General features: G+C 29.7%; 1 protein-coding gene across 2 annotated transcripts in view; it reads right to left on the bottom strand.

Moving 5' to 3' along the window:
• The window catches only part of Sema2a (Semaphorin 2a), a 122,601-nt gene that overhangs the window by 9,063 nt on the left and 90,869 nt on the right, over positions 1 to 22,669 (bottom strand). For both annotated transcript variants that reach the window (XM_074251437.1, XM_074251430.1), the window contains exons 5-7: positions 8,064 to 8,126; positions 6,979 to 7,086; positions 6,253 to 6,523 (exon numbers count right to left, since the gene is read on the bottom strand). In XM_074251437.1, coding sequence (XP_074107538.1) covers positions 6,253 to 6,523; positions 6,979 to 7,086; positions 8,064 to 8,126 — 442 coding nt within the window. The remainder of the gene's footprint in view (positions 1 to 6,252; positions 6,524 to 6,978; positions 7,087 to 8,063; positions 8,127 to 22,669) is intronic.

Raw genomic sequence — 22,669 nt, 5'->3', positions numbered from 1 at the left:
TAAAATTTATTTTTTCTGCAGATAATTTAAATTTTCTTTCATTACAATTGTAGTAAGTGAAATCTTAATCCATTTTAAAAGTGTAAAATAAAAAATACAATAGTTATTTATTTTAACTAGAAATTTTATGTTAAGATGGAAACAATTAATCATAATAATTTTTACAATAAATTCTGAAATTGAGACAGTATTTTTAAACTTATAATTTTTTAAATTGAACATTTTTTAAATTAAACTTGTACAAAAATGATAAGACATAAAATTTTGCCTTACGCGTTGCACGCATAAGTGATTTAATATAAATATACATGTGTTTTATGAATATATACTTAAATGGATAAATTTATTACTTGAGTTACGGAAAATATATTCATCAAAACATACACGGAAATTAATGCTAGTACTAAAACGAACGCGTTCGGAACCGTGGAACATGTTGTCTCAATTTTCGCGCATGCGCAAGCCAATTTATGATCTGTAGAAATTAAAGTTCTTTTTTATCAAAATTAATAATGATAAGACTAATATAAATAATTAGAAATTAAAAAAAAGAAATAATTTAAAAGGTGATACAATTGAAACTTGTACAAATGATTTGTTTGTGCGGTGAGCAGAAAATGAGCGCAGTGGGAGGCTATAAAACGGATGTTTCTCATTCTATCTTCGGCCGTGTAAAACGGTTAAAAGCTTTTGAAAGCGAGAAAGCGAGCGAGGTTGCTCGACGAACGACTTTTGTAGTTTTCATTCAATGTTATTCACAGTAGGGTATGATGACAGAGACTATCCGGAAATTTAACGCCAGTTCAATGATCATCCACTTGTCGTTTTATGACCCAAGCTATCGTAAAACCCAGTTTAAGTTAATAGTCCTATCTTCTGTACCTTAAAGTTACGGCAACGAAAACGTTAATAATTTCGCGACCGAATGAACTACCAAAAACGATGGGCGTATAAGGTTAAGCTTGCTTCTGCTTCTATACCAAAACAAATGTGCCTTTTTTCTCAAGTCTACGTGGGTTTTACTAGTTTCAATTTTAAGAGCATCATAAATCTTCAAGAGGAAATTCCAGATGTAGTGAACGATGATAGCTATTAACGTTTTACGTGAAAAATTGAGAAATTCTTTGAGAAAAACTTCAAGTTCAAGTTGTATTATTTTAATTACTAATTTTTTTATTATTACTTTTTATAATTCTTAAAACAATTTATTGAATTAATCGATGAAGTCCATCCAAGAGGTGAAATTTTCGAGTATTAACGAACGTGAAAGAGATTAAAGTGAATGTCTGACATAAGAGTGCTTGCTCTACTGGCTGCACAGATTCGTGCTTTTCTCCTCTCTACACATTTTTCTCTTTATTTTATTTTTTTTAACATTATTTCTCGTTACTCTTTCGCTCGATCTTTCTCTCAATCGTCTACTTTCTCGATGAGCTTTAGTGAAAACTCTCCGACTGTGCGAGACCAACTGAGTGTATAGTCACGTCTAAGTCTTATAGCTCAAGTGAAACCCAGGGAGCCTAGAAATTGAATCATTTCTGACCAGTCAAACGTTCTAAGCCAACAAGAAATTATTAAATTAGTGGATGTTATGAAATGTGATCTCGAAAAGTTATATTGAACAAATACTAAGAATGGAGTAACGTCAAAAATATTATTAGTAATACTACAAATTTAATTTTAGTTATTTATCACTTCCGGGTCAGACATCAATCATTTTTATGTAATAAAATAAAGTGAGGTACAATGAGATTCTTTGAAAGTAATTGCTTTTAAATCGTTTACACATATTCATATTTCAATGTCATCAGTTACTTTTTGTGAAGGATTTTAAATTGAGTTTCTTTAAAAAAGGAAAAAAATATTTTTCTTGACAGTAAAAAATTCTAAATTTGATTTTTGGAGAATTTTTTTTTTTTAAATTAATAAATGATTGTTTTTAAAATTTATTTTTTTGATAAACATTTATTAACTGTTAACAATTTTTTATCTGAACGAAAGCATAATAAAAATTTATCAAATTTTAGTAAATTGTACACTGATAGAAAATTTATATTGACTCAAGAGATATTTTCTTGATCTAAGAATTTATTTTGGAAGACAAATGATTATTTTGCTTTAAGAATTTCTTGTCTTGATTTAGATTTTCTTGGCTTAAGAGCTATATTATCTTCAATCGATACATTTAGTTTTTCAACCAAAATAACATTATCGTTTAAAAAACTTAAAACAATTCATCAAAGTATATTTCAAAAACTAAATAGTCTTTAATTGTTATACCGAAAAAAAATTATTTCTTGGAAATAAGTAAATTAATGACTCAAAAAAAAGCCATTCTTAACACAAGTCGGTAACATCTTGAATCAATGTTATCGCCTATCTTGAACCAAGAGACAAAAATTCTTGAAAGAAATACATCTATATCTAGTTTCAAGAGTTCAAATTTTGAAGAAAAAAAGTTTCTTGAATCAAGATTGTTTTTCTATCAGTGTATTTAATAAGTGATTTATCGATTGTTGAATAATTAATAAAATGTCTAATGACAGACAATCATTCATTAAAAATTAATAAAGCTTATTAAATATTAAAAAATCCTTTAACCAATGCTTTCGATTAATTGACTTATCAAAATGTGTGATATCTTTAAAAAAGAAAAAAAGCAACCAAAATGTCACGTGATATCTAATTGTAAATAATCAAGCTTGTAAATTTAAAGGTTCATTTTTTACACCCACGAGACTCATTTAGTACAGTTTTTCCGTAGGTTGCGCTCTGTTTCATCTAAAATTTTTTTTTTGCTATTAACGTGAACTAACTACACTGATGTAGATGCTGTGAATTTATCTTCCGGTACAAATTGTAATAAAAAGGCGCAAACGTGGATGGTTGGTTGTCGTTGGTCTTGTAAGTTCAGAAAACCGTGAAAGTGGTTGGCCAACGTTGTCTCGTCAGCCAGTTATTCAGATCTCGTTAGCAGTATCACCCTCTTGTCTGCGATTCCTCTCATCCCAGGTTCTCATTCTCCATCTGTAGTCTAGTCTCAGCAGCATACTATCTTTACCGCAGCTTCATCCGGTGTGGCAGTCTTCAGCTTCTTTCTCTTTTCCTCAATTTATACAAGCTCTTAGAACGACCGCCGGCACCACCATCAACTTGCTGGATAACTTTAACCCTCAGTAAATCGATCCAAAGCGTACGTACTTAAAACACATCCCTGGCGTATCACATTCGTCACCCATGCCAGCCAGTTCTCACGATCACTCTCTGCAGTTTAATCAACGCCTTTGTTAATAGACAAACTCAATGAGAGGAATGACTCTTGATGGGTATTGCTAGAGGGCGGCTGCTACAACGCGAGGCTTTAAATTAAACGACGAAACAAATGGCTAATCATGCATCTCTAGGATACGAAAAAGGGTAAGCGCGGGTTAAGAGAAGGGTGAACGAGAAAACACTCTAACTTTAGGTAGTTTAATAGTTTATAAAGGTGAAATTTATCTCAGTTATAAGACACTCCAAGAGCTACGGCTCATTTTTATTTTTCATTTCATTTACGATTTTTTTATACGGTTACTCCATCAAAACTTCACAAATTTACTTTCATCTTTTTGAGGTAAATCAACATTCAACTCAAAACTGCTATTTAGCTAATTTATTCTATTTACATTATAATTTATTTTTCACTAGTGTTTTAAAAAAAACCTCGGTTCGTTACAGATTTAAGACTTTTAGGCTGTAATTTAATATAACTCGTGAAAAAATTTGTGATATAGCTATTTATGACCTATGGAACCATATCAGGCCATATTTGAAATCACAAAAATATTTTATTAGGATTATTAAATTTTTCATTTTTTCTTATTACGAGAAGATTAAGAAATCATGCGCAATCGGTCAGAGATTTTCAATACTACTTTAAATTTAAAATTGTTTATGGGCATCGTCATACCAAGTCACATATACATGGAAAAAAATGACGTTTCCTTAAAATAGCGATCCGGATTTCTGATTTAAGCATTCATTTGTTTGACTTAACCATCCAGAGAATAGCTCTTGTAAATATATATACACAAAAAAAAAATTTTCTTGAACCGAGAAAATTATAAGGAAGACTGAAGTTATTTTGAGTCAAGAAGAAATTTTCTTAGCTTAAAAAAATTTAACTTCGTTCAAGAAATTTTAACTTCTTCCAACAAATTTTCAGTGTTCCTTAAGATTTTCTGGATTTAAAAAAATTTACGCTTGACTCAAGACTTTTTTTCTTTCTGTGTAGTTTCTTTAAAACAGGCAACTGTTTTGTTAATTTGAGGATCTGTATAGTTGAATTAACTAAATGTAACGCTAAAATAATGATACGGGTCGTTATTCTTCATTCTAACGATATTTTTCTCTCCGTGTAAACACGTCAAAAAGTTTTTCACAGATATCTTCGAAAAATTCCTGTAAGTGAGTTACATCGCGACAGACGAACCAAAAAGTTTATACAATATTGTATAATACAGACAATCAGTACTCGTAATTCATGAGCTCAAAACTTCTTGCTGTTTCTGTCCTTTGCCTACCCAATCCCTTACAAATATATATAATTCTGAATTAAAAAATATTTCCAACATCTGAACGGTTTAATAAGAATTTTTAAATCTATGTCAATAAAAAACGAATTTCATAAAATTTAATTGTGTTTAAATAGTCTTGTAGATTTAAAAAAAAATAATTAGCTGTGAAAGGTAAATTTGATAACGAAAATAAAAAAGATATTGTATGATGAAGATATAAATAAATAATTAATTTAGAGTAAAATGAAAAAGTTAAAATAACCCTGGAGCTATATAGTTTCTGTAAAGTTTTCTCATGTCCCCGAGGGATATGCCGTGATCCTGTGGCTGAAGTGTCTAAGCTGCAGGTCGTTGATTCACAGAGGATGAGGTTGTGGATAAGGATGAGGTTGAGAAGAATGAGGGTGGGAAACCTTCTCACCGGGTGTGCCAACTATGCGACACAGCCGAAGTGAGGAAAGGGAGACAGGCGTAAGTTTAACTTCTTCTTCCAAGTACAAGGGGTCTTCGAACGGGACCTTTAGTTGGATACCAAGTGAGTAGAGTGAGAGAAGGAACGTTATTTTATTACCATGCTCCTAGATATCTCGCACCCTTGACGTTTGATGGTACACCTTAGTTCACCCCTGCGTTACCCTCCGGGTCTTGGCAATTTATTTCCCGCGTACTCCGCACCTATTCCAGAATATAGTAGGATCCATCGGCCATTAAAAAAGACAGAGACCAAAAAAAGCACGACCCTCAAAATAACCGAGTAAAGACACCCTTAAATGCCGAGGCGGAGCAATGTCTTTATACCTCTATTTTATTTATTTTTCATTTTTATTTCCTCTTTTTCTTCTTTAATTTATTTTTATTTCATTTGATTGCTATTAGACGTAAATGCCAAACCCATTCAACACATGAAAATCTTTTGACTCAAATTATTTGGGCCTCTCTAACTTAAAAGAACGGAAGCCGCCCTAAAAATTGTCACAATTACTAGGTACATATAAAGTTTAATGGAGCTTCATTGTTACACTATACAAAGAGAAAGCAATCGTGTGGAGATGATTCGTAAGATTGATTTTTTGTACGAGTCCAAACCATCACTTTTATTCTCTGTTACTCCTTCAATATCACTTATCGGGTTTAATGTATGAAAAAAATTACTTATCGTTTTACATTAATCGAACATATACATAAATTGTAGAGTGATAATATTGAATTCGTATGACAGTCTATAATTTATACTAAAGAAAAAACTTTTATATTTTTGTCGACTATAGAAAAAATTTTCATTTTTTATTTTAAGGGAAAAAATTCTTTTAGTTCGGAAATCAATTACTTTGAAGACAAAATCGAAAAAAAAATGTTTTTCAAGGAGCAATTTAATTTTAATTTAAATATAATAAAATATCTTTAAGATTTTTGGTTTGAAAAGTCATGAATAATTTTTTTTGTCTGAAAAAAATCGTTTTTCTAGATAAAATAAAATTGTAATGAAGCTAAATTAATCAATTTGCTAATTCTTTTATAAGTAAACAGAAAAAAAAATTAGAATTTTCAAAACTAGCCAGAAATTACAATTAATATCTTATTATAAATAATGTAGCGTAAATGATAAATGATATGTCATGCATTGATTTTAGTGCAGCAATTGCTGTAAAATAGTTGACTATAGAATTATTTATATTTATATTATCATCACACTTACTGTCAAGCCACTTGGAGTCGTATTTGAGTGTTCTCTTGAAGCTGTACTCTCTGCGACCGTCGGTCAAGTTATACAAATCGGTACGGAATATAACAGTGTCCGCTTTGGTGAATTCTGCGTTCGTGCCGGAGTACAAGGCAGGCAAGTTGCCAGGATTGCCCTTTTCTACCCAAACTGCCGTTGAATTGTCAGCGGGATCATAAGGACACTTGGCTATACCCATTCCAATACCGGGCACAAATTCGTGTCGCGGTAAATGAGTTAAGTTGCTCTGTAAAAACAATTACACAACTCTGTTAAATTTTAAACATTCAATTACATCCATTTTAAATCAAGTTTAAAAATTCAAAAAAATTTATCCAAATAAAAATAATTGATAGCCACTAAAATTATACCAGAGGAATTTTTATAATGTTTACATTACGTATTGTGTGTAATCATGTAAATTTTTTTCCACTTGAAATGCAACAGTATAATCAGAAAATGTTTATGTGAGTGTAAAAATAAAAAAACATTTTTACAAGTTAGTAGGACACACTTGAGACTCATAATACTTGACAACGCGGGACTTATATACTCCTCGGTATCATTACACGGATACTTGAATAGCTTGAAAAAAAAAGTAAACTTGTACTTTGCTTTGCTTTTCGCATCTCATCTTACGTATATAAGACGTGAAAGAAGCAAACCAGCCAAAAAATAACATAAATAAAGTAAGGTACTCACGTAAATCACCCAGTCTTTTGGCGAGTGTGCGTTGGTACCACAAATGTACAGACGGTTACCATCGGTCATTGGTTGAATTACTCGTATGTGGTTCCGGCAGTCAAAGTGCTGCAAAAAAATAAATAAAAAAGGAAGGCTATTAAAGTGAATGCTTCGTTTATCGTACGATTTTTTTTTTTTTTTTCGATCAAAATGAAACTTTCATCATTCACTGCAACTTAGCGTTTAGTTGGAAACGTGTAAAAAAATTCAACACGTTCTCCATCCAGCAATGTCAATACCAATAGTCAATTTTCTTTTATGAGCACCAGTCATGTTACTGAGTTATTCAAGTTTTATTTAGTAAATAAGCGTACCCATAACAAATGAATATAGATGATTTATACATCACAGTTAAACTGCAAACCCAATATTGATGCTTTTATGGAACCAACAGAAATCAAGTATTCTCAGCGAAAATCTATTTTACACTTTGCATTCATATTTAAATCGGTACGAACGTGTGCGCGAGAAAATAATGGAAACAAATGAAAATTCTATTGTTAATTTGTTTTTTGAGTTTAATCGTATTTTGTTGTAAAGTTTTATTTTTATATTGACGGAAATTATACCATTTTATTCATTGAAACTGACGTGAAATGGGGTTTTTTTTTTTTTATTAATGTCATTTTTGCAATGTAAAAAACTATAATGGTTATTTTTCAAGTCTGTTTTGAAGAGTTAAAAGAGTAAAAAAAAAAGCATTTTTTGGAATTTACATTTTAAAATTCTAAAGCTGTAAAAATTTTTTTTTGCTTACTTCCTCTTAAGTGCAACACTTTTTTTACCTTACTGAAATTTTTTTACGATTTCATATTTATTTTTAACCATCGAAACACTAGATTTTTTTTCTGAATAAATGAATTATATAAACTATTTAAAAAAGAAATTTACTTCAAACTTTATCTTTACTTCTTAGGTAGAAAACTAATTGAATAAAAGGTGATTACTTTACTAATTTAATTGGAGTGTTTCTTTTTTTTCTTTTTTAAACTTCAATATAATTAATGAAACAGGAAAAAAAAATATTAAAATTAGAAACTTACCTCGGATTTTCCTTTCGACACGCAATTCGCAACATTACTCGGTTCTAGATTGAGAACGTCTCTCTGAAACAAGAAAAGTGTACTCATTAATGTGACGATCTATTCGATTAATTAATTAGATATCTTATTATCAACAGCAGCAATTTCAACGAATTTCATTAGAGCAACAAAAGAAATTAATAAAAGCAAATAAAATGTAATCAAAATGAAAAAGACACTTTTGATATTTTTTATAATTATTATAAAAAGCTCAATATAATTATTAACTTTCAATAGTTGAGTAGCTGATTAATTTTTCTTTCATGTTATTTAATCAGCAGTTCTGATTCCAATAGACTGACTAAAGTCGGAATTTTATATTTTATTTAATTATAGATGATGCAAATGTATTGCTGCATCTGTGAAAAAAGATTTAGAGTTATTTGTCTTTACTTTTTTTTTTTTTTTTTTTTTTCAGATTTCAAGTGTTAGACTATTAAGACTGATTGATTGCGTTTACATTGGCCCTCAAGGAAGTGGTTCGTTTACACTGGCAATCGTCTGCGACACACCCAAAGTAAAGGAAAAAACAGATGTGCAACATTATAGTATGTGGTTGTAGCGCACGACGATTTTGCGTCTCTCATTTCTGTTTAACGATCGACACGCGACGTCAACCGTGTCGAAATTGCTAGATTTATAGCGTTTTTTTAATGCCTCTTCAAAAATAACGCATTTTAATGATAACCAAGTAATTTATCGGTTGGCTAGGTACAAATTTAATTTGAAATTAAAAATACGCGGATTTTGTTAAAAATAGGCCTAAAAATAATATTTCTAAGACAAAGAACACCTGAATTAGTAGAAACATTCCCATTCTAGAAACATTTCTACATTCACTATAGTCGATATCAATTTTTATGTATGCAGTTTTTTTTTGTACGGTGGGAATATAAATGCTAAAATAGTACATTTATAAAAGGGAGGGAAGTAGTTAAATTTGAAAATAAACAAAGAAAAAAATCATCGGCGATAATTCTTATCGAAAAAAAAAATCCCGATTTTTTGAATTGACATTAATTTGATGATAAAAATCAAAGTTACCCGACATGATTTATTTAGATCCATTGAATATATTTTCCTGAATAAATAAATTTGTATATAAAATGATAACTTTTTATACAATTTTATAAAATTTTGCACCTCTGGATTCTTTACAAGAAAAAAATTATAATTTTTAACTTCCTGCTTTTTAACGTCCATCACGTTCAAATTACGATTTTAACGTTCAATAGTTGAATCAACGATTAAAATTTCAACTGGGGATGTAACATCTTCTTTACGGTATAAGGACGGTTTTAGGTTAAGAAATCGCATGTGACGGTATATCAAGGATAGAGTACTTTCAGACGCTACCGCGTCAGCGCTGTGAAATGCAGAATGCGTCGATAAAATAGTTTTTTTTTTTTTTAAATCATAATAACAAGAACTGATCATTTTTTAAAAAATGCTTGATAATAAATATGATCGGTAAATATGAATGGTTAATATTTAAAAAATTAAAACTGAAACATATTGAATAAATAAAAAATGATAAATATTAATCAATGTAAAATAATAATAATAAATAGCTATTTATCGAAATAATTATAAATTATGTTTTCTTAATTTAAATATTTGAGTGTAAAATAAATCCGTAAGCGGATAATATTCAGCGAGTAATGTATTTATATATTAATACTTTGAAATATAAAATGAGTCGCACGATGGAGATGAGATTTTGTATGCTCGCTTTACCACGAGGCTGTACGTGTCGATGAGTTTGCTGAGTGTTTATGGAAGTAGTATAGTGGAGAACGAGTATGTAGTAGACGAGAAACTCTTACCAACGTAATGCTGTCACTCTAATACTCATTTGGCGATGCCAATCCTCGGTAATATCATCCCCTCATGCAAGCAGCTTAATCAACTGTTGGGAAAACTGTGTACGTGTATGCGAAAATCCTTGTTATATACGAGTGATTTATCAAGAGCAGAAAAAATTTATGTTAATTAAACGATTAATTTTAGCCGGTAAATTTGATAGTTAATAAACAAAAACAAATATTAGTGTTCTAAAAATAAAAATGATCAACTTTGGCATTTAATAACTTTTGAATTTTACGTAAAAAAATTAATCTTAGTTTATAATTCTTTCTTTTGTTATTTTAGCTTTACGCTTAGATTTTAAGTTTAAAAACTTATTTTACAACTTTAAGTTGAAGTATTCTTAGAAAGGGAAAGTTAGTGCTTGCTCTATTTTATTACCCCGGACACGTAAGTCACACAAAGGACTTTTTTCTGTATTAATATAACTACTTTTTCCTTACAGAGTTGTAAATATATTCGGGTAAAAACATTTGTAATTTTTATGATAGTTAAGGAGAGGTTTAGACGTCATTGTAAAATATTTCTGTTAGTTTTTATTTAACATAAACTGACCCTCTCAAACGTAAGGACGCTTCTCAAAAAAGTCTCTTTAATAAAGATGAAATATTTAATTAATATAAGAACTTAAATCACTGCGTTCTACTTAATTAAATCACGATTATCTATCCATAGTTTCCTGCAATAAATAATGTTATTTTTTATTTAAGATGCATATATGGTCTGATATAGTCACATGTGGCCCTTACTAACGTGGAGAAAATTTAATGTTAATAGTTATTATCACTCTTTCTCAATAATTACAATTTTAAAATGTTACCAACTAAAATTTTATTATGACAATTATTTTAGTTACAGCTGACAATATTTACGATGGCGAATATGATAGTTACCATCACGATAGTGATAATTACCATCACGATAGTAATAGTTACCGTCTTGTGTATTTAAAAACTTTAATTCTACTTTAAAATGTTTTTTTTTTCTTCGTCTTAAAAGTTACCAAAGACTGGAGCTTACAATTTATGAGGGTGTTCTTTTATGAATAATTAATTAATCAAAATAGAATTTTGGAAATAGCATTTGTTAAATAAGTTAACATATCATAAAATATTCTTAATAAGCAAAGTTTGAGATAAAAAAATTAAAATATTTAAAAAAAAAATTACTGAAAATTAATAAAAGCACATAATTGCTGAATTGACTCGTTACAAGAGAGTTAAGTTTAAGATATGCACTGGAAAAAAAAATTCTTGACTGGAGTGTAAATTTTCTTGGCTCAAGAAAATATTAAAGAAGATTGAAAATTTCTTGAATAAAGTCAAAGTTTCTTGAGACAAAATAAATTTCTTGAGCCAAAAAAATTTCTTCTTGCTCCAAAATAATTTTTTTGTTTTCCTTAAAATTTTCTTGGCGCAAGAAATTTGTTTTTTTGTGTGTAAGTACTAATACAAAAATAATATTTTTTACTTTACTGAGAGAAAATGTAATAAATAAATAATTTTTGACTTTTTTTTTTTTTTTTTTTTTTTTATATAAATGGTCTGATGTGGCCATGTATGACCAAATCGAGCCATATGTAGCGATATCGAAAATTTTTTTCACGGACAATTAACGGTGAGGTAGCAATAAATCGTGTAAATTGCTTTGTTGTATATACAAAATTCACGTAAAAACACGCAGTTGGTACAACGATGAGTGAAACATAGTAAGCGTGTGTAGAGTTCATGCAATTTACCGAGATAAAATATTGAGTAAGGAAAACTGCAAGCCTCTCCCAAGAGTACCAACACCCCAGGAGAAACCCATGAAACTCACAGGGGATCAACCAACCCGAGAATCCCTCTCCCGGACCATTAGAATCGAGAGATATATAGCGGCTGGTTGAAAAATTCACGAACCAACGCCACCGCGGTCTTTTTTATCTCATCAAATATTGACTTGAAATGACGGGAGTTTCGATGGAATTACTCGTATATGAGTTCGCACACACATATTCACACGAACACCTAGGTCTGCACCTATGCTATCTGCTATAACGACACACAAGGCTCGTGGCAGTTAAAAACGGAAGAAATAAATCCTGAAAAAAGTATTCTTTTTTTTTTCATACTATCACGTGATTGTTTACAGAATTCATTCAGATAGAAGACGAAAGTATATTAACTTAGATGGTTCTTTCTTATTCTGTGTAATCAAATATTAAGTATATTTTCCTTTGTGTTCTCCTAGTGCTGTTTATATACGCCCCATTTAAGATCAATTTACTTGAATAATTGAGAATCTTGAAATAGACGAAATTAATGAATTTATTGGATGTTTACTTTTTTATTGTTTTTTCTTTAGATAAATAATTTATTTTAAAAAGCAAGGAAACAAATTAGAATTAATATTGTGATAAATGTTTAAGGTTTTTATTGAATTTTTATTCATAAATTTATTTGAAAGTGATGATGAACAATATTGCTATTTTCCGATCACTAGAACATGTAAAATTTTTGTTTTAATTTATATATGCTAATACACATGCTAATACAAATTCTTAATTAAAAATTTTTATACATGAAAAGAACAAGATGACACTAGAAATCATCCCAGATTATACTCAGTGATATCTGTGATGAAAAAAATTTCAGATAGTAACTATAAAAATCTATAGATTATACTGCGTAATATCTGGATTATACTCATTGTAATTTGGATTATACTATCTACTATCTAAAATTTTTTTCACTCAGTATAATCTGGGATGATATCCAGTGTCATCTTGTTCTTTCCGTGTACCTTTGGATATAGTGCCCCCATTTGTATCTTCGGGGCGCTGCTACAAGTTCTATTCATTGAAGTATTATAAAAATGAAAATGATATTTTATCGGCAAATTATAAAAAATGATAATTGATGGATATTTAACGATTACATGATTTGACTATCGAAAAATAAAGCTTTAAGTTTATAGAAAATTAAAATATTTGAATATTTGACAGCGCACAGCATTATCTTCTTATTCTTTCATCAAAAGAGCAGATATATTATTTTAGTAGATGACAGAAGAGTGCAAAAATCTCGAGGTAGCGTGGAAAGTGGCTTTTGGTGTCGTCCAATGCAATAAGTCACGATTTCCTAATGGAAACCGTCACTCCTCACCGTTTTATCCACCGCTAGTAAACCAAATTCAATCTACATTCAATATTGATTTCAATTCGATATCCTGGATTTCAATTTTTCTGTGATTTACTTCTTACACTAGGGACGATGTTGGTTGTATAGAAGGGACGAGTGAGTTAGTAGGTGTATACATACAAGAGAGTCAGTAGAATCAGTGTCAACGTCAATCAATCCCTAGAGCACACAGGCTAGACCACACACTCGACTCATCAACACATCTCTCAATTCGTTCGGTTCGACAACTAAATTTTTTTTTGTTCTAACATGATCGATAGCAAACATTCAATGCTTCGCCAATCTACTTTTTTCATCCATCTGAACAAGTTACACTGTAATGTAACCGCACTGTAAACCGCTCGTTTTTTTTTTAACGTTTACTTGTGTCACAAGTACAGACAATAATCAGTGGGATGGGTGTGAAACATAAAAAAAAAAAAAAACAAGTTACAAATTCAACCACTCTCTCGTGTATAAAGTTGCATGGTTATGCCATTTACCTATCGTTTTACTGCGCGAGATGCTATTAAGCGTGTGAAGCTGTTCGTTTTACTAAAACGATTACATCAGTTTACACTACTTTTTTTCTCTTTAAACATGACATCGATACTGGGAAAGAGTAGTTTTATGCTTTAGATTTTCTGCTTCATAGAACTAGCTATACTGACCTTTTTTTTTTATACTGAATTATAGAAACATGTAATAGTCGATCTAGATTTTCTTAATGTTTCTATAATCATATTGTCCCATCTTTAAATTCTTTTCTTTCCAGAACAAGTACAATTAATTAATTCGTTACTTATATCATTACAGATGACAGCACTTCTTTCTTCTAATAATTTGTTGTAATTTGGCTATATTACACGGAGAGAAAAGAATAGAACTTATTTTTATGTAGAATGGTAACCATTACCATTTTACATAGTAACGGAAATTTTTGTGAGAACCTTGTGTAAATTTGCTAATAAAAATTTTAGAAATTGTGATAAAAATATGAACAATCACTCATTCGATGCGGAATTAAATTCTGAAAATAATGTTGTTGTTTTTGTATTTTTTTGATGAAAATTTCAATTTATTATTAACAAAAAACATAAGCAAAATAAAAAACCTTAATTGGTGATATAAAAAATCGGAAAAAAGATCCTTAAAAAAAAAAAAAAAAAGAAACAACCTTTTCGTAGCTCTAATTTACTTCCATAAAATCATATTCACTTTCAAGTTTACTTCGCATCTAAATAATAGTTTATTAAAAAATATTCTGCGTATACAAAAAAATTGAATCAATGACAAAAAAAAAAAAAAAATAAGAAACAAAGCGAATGTAATTTTAAGTGATTGAAAAACTTTTTTAATTATCTCTGGATTTTTTGTTCAATTTATCGAGCAAACGGGATGTTAAATAAAATGAATAATCGATAAATTGTGAGAATAAATTGACATCTTATTTGCTTTTAAGTATGAACAGTATCAGTTTTCGAAAAAACAACTAAGTAACTCCAGAGAAATTAATTAAATAAAAATAGGATGAATTTATCTTGAGTTTATTTTAAATTATGCAAAGAAAATTCCAAGATTAGAGACTCGTTAACGCACTGGAAGTGGTAGCGGGGGTAAAAGGGGTTCTTACTGTCGAGGGATGGAAATAATGTCACGATAAACACGAGTCAGAGTAGGTGGTAGTTAAAAAGTTAAGCTGCAAAGCATCCATAGAGTAGGTGCTAAGACAAGCAAAGAAAGTAAGTTTCAGACTTATTTCTTCTTTACCTTGTCGCTCCAATTCGAGCTATGGTGCAGTAGTATCTCAAGAGATTCTGTCGGTAAAGGTATTATGTACCTATGCGGAGTTTTTAACAAGAAAAGAAAAAAAAACAAAAATAAAATAAAAGACCGATACAAAGTACTGCAGAGTCGAGTGGAAGTAATAGGACAGTTTCAGTTTTCAATTAGCAAAGACACTTTCGTTTAACAGTTTAAATTCTTGCGTTTACTGTTCTCATCATTTGCACGAGTTAATAGCCCTACAATTACACGGAGTATCACAAAAGTAAATAACAACGCGAGAGGTTATTAATATTCTCTGTTTTTTGGGGATATAATATAATGCGGAAGCAGGAATGATAATTAAAACAAAAAGAAACTTTGAGAGACACAATCTAGCCACAAAGAAAGTTTATGCTACTTGTAAAAAGGGTTGTACTCTGTACTGCGCCAAAAGACAGCTCGTTTGCTCTGGAGAGCACAGAAAAAATAATATAAGAGCTTCTTTGGTTTACTCGGAGTTTTCGACGAATTTACAGAGTTACTACGACTAGACTATATTTAATTGCGCCAGAAATAAAAGCTCAAGAGTGACTCGCTTTTTCGGCGTTAACGAACGAACAAAAATGAAAAATAAAATGTAGCCATTGATTAGGAATCGTGAATGCTCATGGGAAAGAAAATGCATGGGAAAGAAATTGCATCGGACGCTCGATTTTTTTAAAATAAAGAACTGAGGACGTTAATTTATCTGTACTTGTTGCCAAGACTTTCGGTGCATTCATTTTTGTAAATACACTTTGATTTATTAAGGTTATTTGTGTATTACTGTGTTGAAACGCGCTACTGTTAAAAAAGTTTGCTTGTTGAATGTAGATTTTTATTTTATTTTTTATAAACGTCTTCGCATTTGTTGTTCTGCTTCCAATTATGTTTTCATGAACATTTTATAATTGATAATTTAAAATAATTGATTTAATTATGAAAAATAAATAATAATGGGGAAATATAAATAACGTTAAATTTTTCGCCCGACAGTCGAGTTGAGTTGAAGTTGGAAAATTAAATGGCGAAATTAACTGTTGAAAATTTCAAAGCCCAAGTTAACTTTTAGTTTTTTTCGACGTCAAGCGAAGCTGCTTTAATTACTGTATTAAATTTTAATTCATTCGAGTATATCATTAAAGAGAATTAAACTTCTTCAAACGTTGTTCGAGAAGAGAACTTTCAAGATTTAAAGGCTTCTCGTCTTGGAAAATTGTAAAAATTAATTTGGGTAATTGTTATTTACTTTTTTTTTTTTTTTTTTTTTTTTTTTATTTAAATAATTGATATGGTCGAAATAATTTTAGACTAAACAAAAAATTTTTGCAAGACTGATAAATTTCATTTTTTTAAAACTGGCCGAAATACCTAACATTTCTCGTTTAACATCAGAAGATACTTGCTGGTTGAAAAACTTCCGGAAACCGTTGAAACCAGCGCGTGAGTAGAGTTAAAGTATAGAAGAGCTGTTATGTACATACATTCCAAAGAGTTTGTCTACACATATATACACAGAAAATGACTAGTAGTTTATATCTGAAGAAGAAGTGCTCAAAGTATCTGTATTTTTCTCCACATATGGACGTCAGTTTTGTGGAAAGCGTGTCTCAAAAAACTCATCAAACTACCATTTTTCCAAGAGGTTTATTACAAATTCATTGTGGTAATAAATTTCATCTTAAAGCCTGCACTTGTCTTCTTCCTCCTACAACTAGCTTCTACTTTATTTATCTTAGAATGTCACGAAAAAAGTCGTTAAATTTTGGAAAAATATGCGAAGATAAAGATAAAGATGCTAATAATATCTAATACGTATCAAAATTTAAATAATTTATTCACATAGAGTAGAGTGTGGTGCGGAGTGTACGCACAAACATATTAAGAACTATATTTTATTGAAAACGTCAAAAATATTCGCCATGTACGCTAACAAAATAAGAATTTATGCAGTAGCAGTCATAAGGTCAAATATTTTAAAGATATATGGAGGATGCATAAACATGTCAAATCGATCTCAATATACGTGTACCAGTGTAAGTAACGTATTATATACGTCAGGAGTATCAAGTAACGAATATACACTCTCGTTTCAGCTAACTTGAAACGTGGTCGGATCTATACATTTACTGAGATACAGATATGTATGTATATCATCCATGATTTCACAACCGTGTAAATCTTACGAGTACTTTTAATACTTTACTACGCTCCAGGGTAGATAGGTAATATTCCTTGTGGCAAAAAATGAATCCTGCATAGCCAGCTACATACATACATATACAAATACTCCATGGCCTTTCGTCTTGAGATCCAAAAGGAAATAAATTTCTTGTGCCGTAAATTTTTGTTTTATTGGCTTCAATATAGTTTATCGATACCGGCTTATTTCGATGCTATAAATGTGTAGCATTCATGTACATGGAGATGGCTATGTAGGCGTATGTCTGTGTATCTAATAGCGACTTCCGTTTTTCCCATTACTTTTTCCAGTTCTATGGTTTATACTTTATTCACCTGTCAACTATCAATGGAAAGCATATATTTTTAAATTGCTTATTTCATTCAGATATGTGTGATCTTATGTTCTGTTATTGGGAGTCAAAATTAAATTTTTTTATACCCATATTTATTTTTGAGATGTAAGAAAAGGTTCAGGGTTATTCGACAGGTTTAATGAGATATTTTAATCGAAATATTTCAATTAGGGTAAAAGTACTGTTTGTGACCATTTATTGTTCAAATAAACGATATAAATGAATTTATGGTAATAAACCATTACAAACTCGATTTGTTTTAATATAAATTTTTTTAAAACTTAACAAAAATATGGTTATAATATTATAATTTTTTATAAATTAATTCAAATGTTAATTTTCCAAAAACGGTGCTAAGGTGGCCAGAAACGGTACTTTCACCCTATTGTAAAAAAATTTGATTGTCTTGATTCAAGCAACCCGTAAAAAATTTTTTGATTTGACTTATATGTCTATGTAAGGTCAGTTATGCTTTCATGTGCTTATATAGCTTGATATCTCCGAATTAGACCGACTGTGGCAAATATTTATTCAGATCTTTTTTTATAAAGCCTTCAATTCTTTACGAAAACTTGTCTCAATCATTTTTCACAGTGGTTTGTTTTCGAGTTACAAGATTCTAAAATTCATAGAAAATTTTTTTGATGTTTTTGAAACGTAAAATAGAAATTAGCGAATTGTCACCTCTGAATGTTGATATTAAAAAATCACATTTTAAGAAGAACTTAGTCTAGAAGAATATGATGAATGTTCTTAAAAAAAATACAGAATTTTTTTTAACCATTCAAATTCATATCGATTCATTCTTTGTTCGCATAAGCTGCGAATAAAAATTACTACCAAGTTACTGAATTTCTTTACAAGCGCAATAAATTTTTCAACAACTACGACTATTTACTCGCCTGAAATATTCAATTTGAAGAATTTATAGTCAGTATGCTAGCCGCTTCGTGCGTGTACCGGTAGTTATTTAAGGGCTCGAAAATTTCGCCGGGACTCTCTTACGTTATTGTCCCCCTTTTCCCTTTTTGGCAAGATTGTTACCAAGTCGACATTAGCATATAATATTGCTGGGAGTGTGAAGGGGCGCTGGTTTAAGACTCATAAAATGTTGGGGAGTGTAACATTCAACAACCGAGTTATCGAATCGATCCTTCTATTCAATTCTTCTCTGGTTCCTTTGTACTCAACAAAATATAACAACGCATTACAACTTCTCGCATGAGTGTATGTATTATTTAATTTTCTGTAAGCAAAACAATTGTGCAAATGTCCCCATATACTCTTCGAACTGTCTATAGACAACCGTTCTCTACTTTGACAATATGTATTTATGCAAATTTCGAAATTTGATCGGACCCTCCGCCATCAATGATGCTTCACTTCAGTCCGTCTGGCATCTCGTATTATTTTATTTCTCTGACGTTTTAAACAAAATTTTACATTAAATAGTATCAATATAATGAATGCATGCAAAATCAAGGTACGATTAAATTTATTGATTAATACACATTCATATTGATTAAATAGTTCACAAACTGTTGATAAATTTATTAATTTAAATACAATTTATAAATAATTGTTTTTTAGCTCTCATCAATATTTTTTTCGGCAGAAAGAGTGTTTATTAATAGTTGAAAAAAAAGTTTGATTAATCGAAATGTGAATGGTTTCGAAATGTAAAGACAGATGAGGAGGTTACAAAATAAATTTAATTAAAAAATTGGTTTTTTCAAAATTTGTCATGTTCAGCTCTCCATAAAGATGAGAAATCTACACCATGAGCCATTAAAATCATCTTTTTTATGTAAAAATAGTTAATAATTTATTTTAAAAAAATTTTTAATTACTTCAGCGACTGTTTTTTTTTCTCAGAAGTGTGCTTTTTGTACCCTTGTATGTACACTATGGCTGTCAGGTACTGTTTGATGTGAAAAAACAATGAGATCTTGATTTTTAGACGACAATATAGAATGTACCTTTAAATTCGCGCTTAAGATATACAATTATGTTTTATAAATCCCGTGTAAAAAAGTTGAGGAATTCCTCCGGTGATTTTTCCAATTTTTACTGCAGTTTTTACTAAGATTATCACTCACAATTTCATCGGGAATTCTTTTGGAATTCAAATTTGTTTAAAAACGTGAATTTTTGAAGATTTTTCATAATTTTTTTACACGGAAATAAATCGCGATTTATTAAATATAAATAAATTACATTTAATAAACAATTCGTTAACTGTTTATAAAATTATTGATCAACAGGTAATTAAGTATATTAAGTATAAAAAAAAAAAAATTCCTATCAGGTTACAATCAGTTAAATATATTGAATTACATATTCATTGCTTATTTTTGTTTATTTATTTTGCAGTAAAACAAACTGATTTAATTCAATATCATATCTACGTTCCAATTATTGTTATGATTCATCTTCATTATCTTCACATGTATCAATGGTAGACATAATAATATCATACAAATATCACCGATTGAAACTAAAAGGGGAGTTGAAGAAGGCTGTTATAATGATCGTTTATAAAATGAAAATAATAATCAGATTTAAGAGCTGAGATGATCTGAAAAATCATAACATAAAAACGACCTATACTCGGGTATGTCTTTTTGTTTCTCTTTTTATTCTCTCGATTTCATTTATGAGCTTATGTCACAAGAGGGTAATAAAAGAATATCGAGAAACACGTATATAGATAATGTTCTGGGGTGAAAATAGTTAAATAGTATACATATAGTATAACTGAAGTTAATGTGATTCAAAGAAAAAGTTTTCATGTCTTTTGATTTATGATAGTGGGCGTCTTTTCCGACCCAACCAACGGTGTTATGAGTGTTTTTGATCGACGCTCTGACATTATTTGTCCATCCATTAAAATGAGAATAACGATATTCAAATAGGGATGCGTGATTAATCACCAGAAGTTAATGAAAAGAAAAATGATCCTGTCACCAGAAGTTATGATATGCTTTATGAGTCTCTTGGCATACTTAATTAATAATGTATTATAATTTATAGGAATAATAGTAATCATAATTTTATTGAGCTACGGTTATGAAAATCACGAATATTTTTTATTTTACTCACTCAAGATAGCTCTCATATATTTTATGACTTTGATTTCAAGATTGTAGATCCAGAAATATCTAAAGTACACGACGAAAATTCAATATAAATAATTGTTATCGCACTTATACAATAGCCGCTATTTTGAAATGTAATTATCTAAAATTATATTGTAACTGTAATAATAGCTGCTTATAATATTCGACATCATAATGGTAATAGTAATCATTACGATGGTGATAATTACCATCTCATGTGAGTCATTCCACGTCAAATCGATCAATAGTTAGACTCGTCTCCTTTCGATTTGGCCAAATTTTTGTCAGAAGTTTTCTTTTATCCTACAACGAGGTTCTGCCAAAGGAAAAAAATTAAAAAAATTTTTTTCAAAAGTTATGCAAAATCCAAAATTTCACAATTTTTCATATTTTTTGAATTTATGTTTTAAAAATCTCGAAAACTATTGCAATTAAAAAAATCGCTTAGGGTAAGTTTCAAAAGGGATATTTAAGGCTATAAAAAAAAGTTTCCAAAAAAAAAAATTTGAAAAATCTCCAATTTGTGAAATTTTGAATTTTTGAAAATTGTCAAAATTGATCGTTGACAATAAATTTTTGGCTCAAATTTTTTTAATTTTTTTCCTTTGGCAGAATTTCGTTATAGGATAAAAAAAAACTTCTGACCAAAATTTGTCCAAATCGAAAGGGATCGAGTCCAACTATTGGTCGATTTGACGTGGAATGACCCATATATTAAAAGAACCTAATTTTGTTTTCAATCATTTTTTTTTCAAATATTTTAATTTTTCTCATTTTAAACTCATTTTATGATTTGTTAAATTCGTAAATTACTTTAATGACTGAAGTTGTCAGTTTGTAAAAATTTTTATTTTCAAAATTCTTTTTTGATTTAGTAATTATTCACAAATGGCTTTCATAAATTGTCAACTCTAGTCTTCGATAACCTAAGAAGTAAACAAATAAAAAAATGAGTTTGAGATGAAAAAAATTGAAATATTTAAAAAAATAATACACAATTTAAATTCAAATTAGAATTTTTAAAAAAACACAAGAAGCTAACTAATACTATCGTAATGATAATTATCGCTATCGTGATGGTAACTGTTATTATCGTGATCGTAAATATTGTCAGTTGTAATTAAAATAATTGCTATAATAAAACTTTAGTCGGTAACATTCTAAAATAGTAACTATTACAGTAGAACGATAATAATTATTAACATTAAATATTTTTCGTGTATGTTTTCTAGAGAAATTCAAATTATTACTATTATTATTCTGTAACCAATGAACTGTTAGTAACATTATATTGTATAATATAGTTCACGCATCTGTCGAATCTCTATTTTCCTGTCGCAAAAAAAACAAAGAGGGGTGCCGATGTTCATGTCTGCGAAATCCGAAATGCGTCGTCGCGCTCGAATAATTGCTTTTTCAAATCGTTACTATCCCTTGTCTACTGAGTGAGTGCCCGCAGAGTCAATTTTTCCGTTCATCCCTTGGAATAGCCTCAGGAAATTTGGATCGCGTGCCACACAGTCCATTTCGATGTTTGTAACCCTCAATATATACAAAATACATATCATCGTAGATACAATAAATGTACACCGCCCACATCGAAATCAAAAATGATATTTTTAAAATTCAAGTTCGAAAGGTGCTGACGGCAATTTGAGCATAATACTACTAAATTTTTCTCTTTATTATAGATAATAAAGAAAATCGTCCTACCAATTTGCAGTGGGTCGATACTTTTTATTGTAAACTTGAGCACAACATGTACATCTATGTGTATTATTAGCTTGAAGAGACCCTTAGAAAATTATGACTTTTTTATGCCTATTTTTGTACACCCTTCACAGGTGCTGTACATAAGCGCATCTGTTAGTATTGCATATTGCAGATATATTAGATCTTTTTTCTACCCCATCAATTTGTACAATCGCTAGTGTGAAGAACTATGACCTTTAATCTAAATATATCTTGAAAGAAATATTTTTTTTTATTCAAAAATTTAAAAAAAATCGAAGGATGATGTTTATTTCTTATAAAAAATAAAACGAAGAAAAAAAAATAAAATTCGCTACTTTGGATTG

This window comes from Cotesia typhae, unplaced genomic scaffold (genome assembly GCF_013202065.1).
Source record: "Cotesia typhae breed Kobodo isofemale line unplaced genomic scaffold, CoteBio_Ctyphae contig_122, whole genome shotgun sequence".
Lineage (NCBI taxonomy): Eukaryota > Metazoa > Arthropoda > Insecta > Hymenoptera > Braconidae > Cotesia > Cotesia typhae.
This window is presented reverse-complemented; position numbering and strand designations above follow the sequence as displayed.